This window comes from Poecilia mexicana, unplaced genomic scaffold (assembly GCF_051168715.1).
Source record: "Poecilia mexicana isolate PSO_F unplaced genomic scaffold, ASM5116871v1 scaffold_22, whole genome shotgun sequence".
Classification (NCBI taxonomy): domain Eukaryota; kingdom Metazoa; phylum Chordata; class Actinopteri; order Cyprinodontiformes; family Poeciliidae; genus Poecilia; species Poecilia mexicana.
The window spans coordinates 16,020,448-16,029,054 of record NW_028263391.1 but is presented as its reverse complement, the minus strand read 5'-3'; the positions used below and the strand labels follow the sequence as shown (position 1 = coordinate 16,029,054).

The 8,607-nt window shown below is 40.0% G+C and overlaps 1 protein-coding gene across 2 annotated transcripts in view; it reads right to left on the bottom strand.

The window, feature by feature from the left end:
* Window positions 1–542: 542 nt before the first annotated feature.
* Window positions 543–8,607, bottom strand: part of LOC106933831 (AT-rich interactive domain-containing protein 1B-like) — a 195,611-nt gene continuing 187,546 nt past the window's right edge. For both annotated transcript variants that reach the window (XM_015013342.2, XM_088002420.1), the window contains exons 15-21: window positions 7,373–7,542; window positions 6,399–6,531; window positions 5,784–5,903; window positions 5,593–5,668; window positions 4,489–5,221; window positions 4,233–4,363; window positions 543–3,731 (exon numbers count right to left, since the gene is read on the bottom strand). In XM_015013342.2, the coding sequence (XP_014868828.2) occupies window positions 1,920–3,731; window positions 4,233–4,363; window positions 4,489–5,221; window positions 5,593–5,668; window positions 5,784–5,903; window positions 6,399–6,531; window positions 7,373–7,542 (3,175 nt within the window). In that variant the 3' untranslated portion in view covers window positions 543–1,919. The remainder of the gene's footprint in view (window positions 3,732–4,232; window positions 4,364–4,488; window positions 5,222–5,592; window positions 5,669–5,783; window positions 5,904–6,398; window positions 6,532–7,372; window positions 7,543–8,607) is intronic.

Sequence of the window (8,607 nt, the reverse complement as noted above, 5' to 3'; positions counted from 1 at the left end):
TAAGAGATGTTTCTTCACCTTGAAATGCTGTAATCAAAGTCTGTTACATGTCATGTTACATCCTTAAACTTCAATGCTGGGATCTTATGCGATAGACCAAAACAAAGCCTTTTTTTAATTTTTTTTTTTTTACAAATAAATATAAAATGTTTGTTGTGAATTTATATCTCCCCCTCCACTCAATATTTGATATGAAAGCTTTGGCCTGTCATTACGGATGCAAATCTTTATACGTGTATTTAAACATCCATCAACAGAAAATCTTGTATTCCCTAGTTTTTTTCATGATATCTTTGAATTTTTTTTTTAAATGGGGAAAAAAAATCTAAATATATCATTTCTCTTCTGTTTCACATATGCACACTATTTTGTGCTTGTATAAAATCCCAATCAAACCAAAGAGTTTAAAAGGCACACATTATATGAGGTTTATATTTAAACTGTAAAAATTTGCCTACATGCTTCTTTGCACCATCATTTTAAAAATCACTTATCTTGATAAATCTCTCATGAAAAGAAAAAGTCAATAAAGGACATCTGAATAAGCAGTTGATGTTTGTTTATTGGCCTAAGATTGTCAGGACATAACGCAACTTCTCCAGTGCTTAACGATGTTTATCGTACATTTATTTGTGACATGTGCAGCACAGAGTATAAATGTGTTTACGGAAGAAAAAGACAAGGAGTCATACGAAAAAAGGCAAATTTTACAATGAGCTCTCAGGACATTTCTGACGGTTCTTTTCACATGTTTGTTTCAGAGAAGTATGTAGAGTTTAAAAAATATGCCCATTAACATGAATGGAGAACGGTAACAAAAAGAAATATGTTATTTTTTTTCATGTAGCGGTAGTTATCCTCTCACCTGGCACTTCCACATTTTAATTACCAAAGCGATTGTTTTCTCAGCTATAATACAATGCATACAATGTTTTTTTTCCTTTTTTTTTTTTTTTTTACATTGAAACATCGGGTACATCTGGGATGTTCAAATATTTGACCCAATAAACAAAATATGTATAATAACATTACGAAATTTTAACATCAATAAAAGAATTTGTTATAATAGTCTGAAACTCCCATCTGCTGTGATGCACGATAGAGACTGAAAGAGTCATGTGCGTCCATTGCACAAAGTTTTAAATACACATTGATGAAAAATACAGACATAACACACGTGTTTGGGTAAACAGAAAGATCGTCAGTGACAGTCATTGAGGCTATGATTGATAAATTAGAAAGTGTGTTTTTGACAGTCGCTAAGCTCTTGTTGATTGGTTGGTGCAATGCTGCCTCCACATGGCCCAAAGCACACACTGCAGCTACTTGAAGTTTCACATCCTCCTGTTTTAAAAAAAAAAAAAAAAAGAAGAAGGGACAGCTCGTTCTGGTCCTATTGCACAATTTATCTTCCAGCGGTGGAGACAAAAACATTTTCATTTAAAAAGTCCATGTTTAACTTTTACCCCGGTCCTTTCTCCACCCAACTGTTGGCAAAAAATGTTCAAACAACTGTACAGTGTCACATCTTAAATAAATACTCTCCATCAACAAAAATGTTGACGAGCATGTTCATATTTATAAAACTGAAAAACAGCTCATTAACTTCAAAGGAACGGACTATTCAGCACCAAAACCTGGCGGCAGCTTTTGGCTGAAAAAGTAAACGAGAACGAAACAAAAATGTAACCATCCATCACCAGCAGGTATTAAATATTTGTATTAAAATGAGCTTTCATGTCCCAAGCCCACTTTTTTTTTCTAACAGGGCTCAGAAGCTATACATATAGACACAATAATGCAGATATTTCTTTTTTTCTTTAAAAAAACCCCACAAACATTTTCTGTCATTTTGATAAATAAAAATAGAAAACCACAGAGATATCTCTTTAGTCTTACTGTCTGCAATCTAAGTCCTGTCATAATTTCCCTAAGTGAAAGAGAACTTGGCAAACGATGGCAACCACCCCCGTATTGAGCACTGAGGAAATGGAGATGTCTAATAATCTGCTTTCATACAGTACAAACTCTTTCTTGTTCTCCTCCACTTTAGCCATGGCCAACAGTCCTTTAGCTGCTCGACACATCATGTTTACACTGGGAGGGTCCATTGGAGGGTGTCCCATGTGCAGCAAATTGTGCGGGTTCTGTTGATATTGCGCCATATTGACGCCGTCCTCCAAGAAGGTTACCAGGTTACCCACGCTAGCCTTCTGCAAGGCGATGGCACGTGCTGCGGTGGGGTCTCCCTGTGCCAGGTGTGAGAGAACAGCAACTGCCATTTCTCTGTACACCTGTGCCTTCCTCTGACCAATGTATCGCACCAGGACTGCAAAGAATTTCTCCTGTCTGCTGAAAGGTGGCGTGGCTAGCAGGAGGTCCACATTGCCATCTTGGATGCTGAGCTTACAGAGGCACTCCAGCACCAGCCTCTGGGGAGTGAGTTGGGAGTGTGGGGATGTTGACGGAAAGGGGTCCTGCGCTTCAGCTGAGGGACAAACCATCCAGTGTAGAAGGCCGTCAAGGATGGGGAGGCAGATGGTGTCTGAATAGGTTGAAAGATCAAGGTGTCCTGCAATGTTGGAAAGCGTGACCATGGCATTCTCCCTGAGCAAACTCAGGCACTCCCACCACCACTCCTCTTTGCTACTTGACAGTCCCCGCTCCTGTTGCTCGTCCCTCTGGTAAGTCGGTGCTGACCTGTTTCTCTCTGGGTGAACATGGTGTAACAAAAGCAGGCGGCCCAAAAGAAGAACGAGCGCAGGATGGTGAGACATTTCGCTGTCATTCCCAGGGATAAAGGACAGACTTCGCACGATGTTGGAAACACAAAGGCACCTCTTGGAGAGTGAGTCCTGCCAGGAGGAGGTTGTGCAGAGCGGAGCCTCATCCAGGCAGCAGGGCTCGTCCTCCAGAAGGGTAATGTGGTCATCCTCCCCGTCTGGATGCACCCTGAAGGGGTAAGATGGCAAAGATCGAGCAGGATGGGCATACGACAGAGCGTCAACCCTGGCGCACAGAACGTCATCAATAGTGGCGGTGACGTGTTTCAGTGTTTTGCTATCTTCCCCTTCCATCTTATTTTCCGGTTTGTTCTCATTCAATGTTTTGTTACCCCTCCTGGGTGGCAGATCACTCCGCAGTTCAAAGTGCGTCTGAATGTGTGCAGTGGAATCACCTCCACCTGCCTGCCAGTGTAGCAGCCCACTGTCAAACTCAGTGACATAACCCAAGCGCTCAGTTATGTCTTCAATCAGGTCGTCCTTGTGCACAATCTTAATGGGGAGTTTATCATATTTACTGGCCTGTCTAGGTTTAGATTCTGTTTCTGCAGGAGGCTCATCCAAACAACCTTTTTTAGTTTCTTTTTCTTCCACTTCTTTCAGTCCTTTTTCCGCTTGTCCTTTATTACTGTTTTCCTTTTTCTTGGTCATATCAGGATCCTGCTTTTTTTCCGGCACCTCAGATTGCTCTTCGGTGACAGGTGACATTTCCTCCTTGATAACTCCTGTTTGCCTCTCCTGCATTTCTGTTGCTGAGGATAATTCGGATGCTGATAGGTTTGCAGAGTCAGGTTCCTTTTCAAGGGTAGCATTTTCTTTCTGGGTATAATCACAATCTAGATTGTTTTTGGGAGCCATTGTCCGAACCTCAAATTCTTCCAAGATTCCAAAAATCTCAATCAGGCAGCGACGAAAGTACTCCACAATTAGCTCAAGGAATCCTGGCAACTGGTCAAAGAAAGATAAAATATGATCAGTATCAAAAAGAAGACAGATCTCTCACCTTAAAGTGTTTTTGTTTCTGCTGTATGGAACAAATGCATTATTCTACCCTAATATGAAGATGAACGTTGTAATTTTCAGTGACACATTTGTTGTTAATTTAGGCTGTGAGAGACCAATAGAGAGAGAAAAGTTCAACAATAATAGGAAGGTTGGACAGTTTAAAGCAAATGTTTTGCTTTCAAGATTTTAAAATTTATGCTAAATTTATCTAGTAACAATCATAGAAGCAGCTGAATTTTAATATGGAAATGGAAATCTTAAGGTTATGGTAAGAATCTACATTTTCTGCTACAAGGCGGAGATTTCATGTTGTGAATCTACATGTGTGGAATTTTTAAATTCTCTTTTGGAATTTAAACTAAATAACAAAAATGATAATGGTGAAGCACATTGGCAAGGTCAAAGCTTTATCAGAAATCAAATATCTAGATTTGACGTTTTTACCTGGGAAAGGTTGAAGGAGGCCACTGTGCTGTCATCATATAGCAGGATGTTAATGGTGTCTAATGCCCAAGTGCTTTCCGCCAGCAGGCCAGACTTCAGAGACATCATCACGCGCCAGGCTTCAGGTGTTCCTGGGATCACAGCAGTGCAAATAAAAGAACAACATCCGGTGTGGTTATCCTGGTTTACTACAATAATCAAGGAAATCATCAAAAACAGAAATGATACTCATTCAATAATTGATAAAATTATTTACCACAGTCCTTTGATGTTAGCTTGCGTCTTGGCTTTAGAGCTGGCATTGTGGCTTCGACTGACCCTGGAGGGTAGTTCAGGTCCCTTCTCAGGTTAGGAGGAAACTGACCATTTGGTCCGCTGCCTTGTGAGCCCATCATGGCCATCCCTGGCTTAGGCATCTTCATGGGAGACATGAAAGGGGCTTTACTGGGTGACATTCGAGATTCCATTGAGCGCTGGAAGGCCCCTGGGCTGGGCGCTCGAGGCAGATGGTTGGCCATGGTTGGAGAATTGGAATAAGAAGAGTGACGTGAAGACATGGGGACCATGCCACCTGATGATGATATGTAGGGAGGCTGACGGTGCCAATGGTCGTGCGCAGAGCGACCGTCAATGTCGTCTCTGCAAATAGAGCCATACGGCTGCATTTGCGATTGTGGCCCCTGTCTGCTGTGGTAGGAATAGCTGAGGTCTGTTCTTGAAGGCCACATGTTGGGTCCCTCAGGAGCATGGTTAGAAGCAGGGCCCCCACCCATCATACTGAGCTGGCTCTGGCCCGATGGGGCCATTCGGTCACGATGGTACGTATAAGGGAACTGTCCTTGGATGGGTCTGTGTTCAGGGCCTGAGTACCCACCACTGTAGTGATTGTACACATCCGGCTGCTGGTTGGTGTACTGCATAGCGTACATGTCACTCTCGTGTCTTTTGGGTGGGGGACCATACATTCCATCCAACTGTCGTTTGTAGCCCTAAGTAAATAATAACAATACGCAATGCAAACACGTTAGTCAAAACATGAGAACAGCAACAGCAAAAATTCTAATTATATTATGTGTCCAAAGTGCCAAAGCTTGCCATCAAAAAATAGTTTTTTTTTCCAGATCCTAAGTTTAGACTATCCAAAACGACATACACACACACAAAATAAAATACATTATCCAGTATTTCATAACAACACATTAATTATTCATAAGGCATACTCCAAACCTTTCTTGTTAAAACTGTCCAGCCTTTTACGACAAAGTTTTATTTGGCCATCTTTTAATGCAATATCAAATGTTAGGGGGCATAAAAACAGTTACTTAAATTTGAAAGAGAAGCTACCAGTGCTGTGTCTCACCTGTTGCTGTGGGTACATCCCAGATGGATGCATGCCATATGGCATGCTGGGATACTGCTGACTGTAACCGTCATGTCTGAAATGCAGGAGATAAAACAAATTGCTCACCTATTAACAGCCAGTAAATCCTCCAGTACTCTGTAAGACTAAAAAGCAGGAGAAGCTGGTAAATGTAAAATAGGAGAGCTGACCTCTGCTGTGAGGAGTATCTGCTGGGAGAATACATGTTGCCTTCACTATTAGAGTGTCCCATGTTATTCTGACTTCCAGGCGGACCCATGGTTCCCTCCATCCCCATCAAATGGTCAGGTCTAAGACATATACAGGCATGATTAATAGACATGACTTAACTTTACATACAATCTTCTTCAGGGTGGAATTAATTTTGAGCTTATAATTGCATGTTTGAACGCTTTAGATTTATTATGGTAGAATACAAACAGTGAGCCTGGCACTCTATGGTGGTTCCTGGGTTTTGTTTGAACATTGATCAGATGAAAAAAAAAAAATCACACTTGAGTTTTTCACCCAGATACTGAACACAACACAAATCAAAATTGGTTTTTAAAACAGAATTATTTATATATATATATATATATATATATATATATATATATATATATATATATATATATATATATATATATATATATATATATATATATATATATATATATATATGACCCAATTCTTGCTTTTTAACATCGTTATGTAGTTTGTGCTATGGTCCTTCCACACTAGAAACGAAAAGTGACTGCATGTGAACTTCTGACCAACACTGTAGTTAACATCTGTATGCATGTTACCTCCGGTCATAGCCCGGTCCATAGGGATACTGGGACCGCTGGCTCATGCTCAGGCCTGATGGAGGCCGACTGTACAAGTCCTGCATACCACCACTGGACATCTGGCTTGGTATATATGGATCAGCTCCTGCCACTGCAAGAGAATAAAACAAAAAGCAAGTTATGGTAAATTAATTGACTGTATCTTCAATCTCCCACCAGATGGCAGCAACTCTCTATGAATGCTCTTCACTCGTTCTTATTAGCCCTATTGTTCTGAAGCTAAATGTTGTTATGCAGCTGCAATCCACCATATTATTCATTCACACTCCATTCTCCCCATCTTTCAGAGGAGCTGCCGTTTCTTTCAGGGGAAAAACTACTGTTTGTTCTGAAAACTAAAATACACAGCTCGGTCAAAACAGGTGCATCTCAGCGGGATGCGAGGGATGAAAGGTTGGGGGACGGAAAAAAAATGCCGATTAAAAGGACGGGAGGAATAAGGATGAGACGAAGGCCAAGCTACGAGAAGATGAGACGATCTGTCGTGTTTTTGATGAAGGGATGTGTGGTGTAACAAACAGCTTCCATCTTCTTTCAAAGTTTTAATAAAACACACACACACACACACACACACACGCATGCACACACACATCTATCTTGATCTGAAGCAACATGGTTATTTGACAATAAATTAGACCAACAAAGCAGATGAAAGAACAATGGCTTTAGAATACATGAGTCATGTGGTGAGAGAGGCGTGCAAGTTTGCAGACAGCTTCAGGATCAAGTTTCAAATTATGAACTTGTTTTACAAACATTTTGCACCTATCTAAGCAAAATCAAAGATACTTTTAATTTTTTTTTCTTTTGTGTCAAAATAGTAAAACCAAACATAAAAAATAAAAGGTGTAAGAAAAATGCCAAAAATGAATAAACAAGTTCTGGCATTGACTTTTTGGTGAATTGGGTGTCACAGTGTGAGCTCTGCTTACTCTTCCTCATCCCCACGAAGGGGTCCTTGGCGTCGTACTGCATCCTCATCATCATGTCAGGCATGCCGAGGGCCTGCTGGTATGGAGCTGAGGGGGGCAGGCTGCTCGTCCGCTTCTGAAAGGCCGGGTCGCTCACCTCCGAGAAGGGGTCCTGTACGCTTACACTGCTCCTGGACAAATAAGAAAAACAAAAATCACAAAGAAGGTATACAGGTTGTACTCTGAGGCACTGGAATTTCTTTCATTTTAGAGGGAAATAACTTCTACGTTTGAATGAATAACACATGCATGTATGGAATGATACAGATTATTGTAACAGTGACAAATTACAGGACCTGACTAGAAAATTAAATACATTTTTTTTTAGCTTAAGGTGTTATTTATATTTTATTTTATATTTACAACTGTGTCTGTTTTAATTGCTGCAAAATAAATGTGCAAAGCTCACATTATCATGAAGAAATATCAGCCTGAAAATTTTCTAAATATGGCATTGTTATGGTTAGACAACACTTTTTAGAGCTGTATAACACTTCTTACATGAAGTCACAATGAAAGCAAACTTATAACATTAACTCTCCTCTCAGTTGCTGCAGGCAGCTTAGGGTTTACAATTAAAATCAGACCTGATGAGGGAAAATAAACAGGAAACTACAGATGCCTGCGTATAACACAAGCATGCACTAGCAGAATGTAACTTAACTTTTACATTTATTTTAATTGTACTTCATCAAAGGGAATAACTAAACTTGTATAGATTCCAATGCTAAATTACTACCAGAGAAATCAGGTAATGAGTGGAATCGGTCGTTGTTTTTGCTCCTGATATTATGGTCAGCACTGCAAAGTCACACTGACAACAATAATTTTTAGTGTTGAAGTTGTTTTTGAGTCAAATCAGAAAGACTCAGTTAGCCATGTTCAGTAACAATGAGTTGTTAAAATAAAATTAGGAAGCATGACAAGTGTAAAAAGCTTCAAGAATTAAAACAGCATTTTGATCACTGCATTCAAATTTCTACAAAGATGAGTTTGCCTTTGGTAGACATCAGGAAGTTGAGGGTGTTACTGCAGTGATCCAGTTTTGTTTTTCTATAAACATTCATTGTTAGGACAGTTCATTTTCTAGATCTATACAGACAGGGGAGATAACAAGTATCCTACTGCTGTACTTTTTAAATAGAAATCAAAATTGGCTAAAATTGGTATAAGCATTTAGAAAATCTGTGATCAGT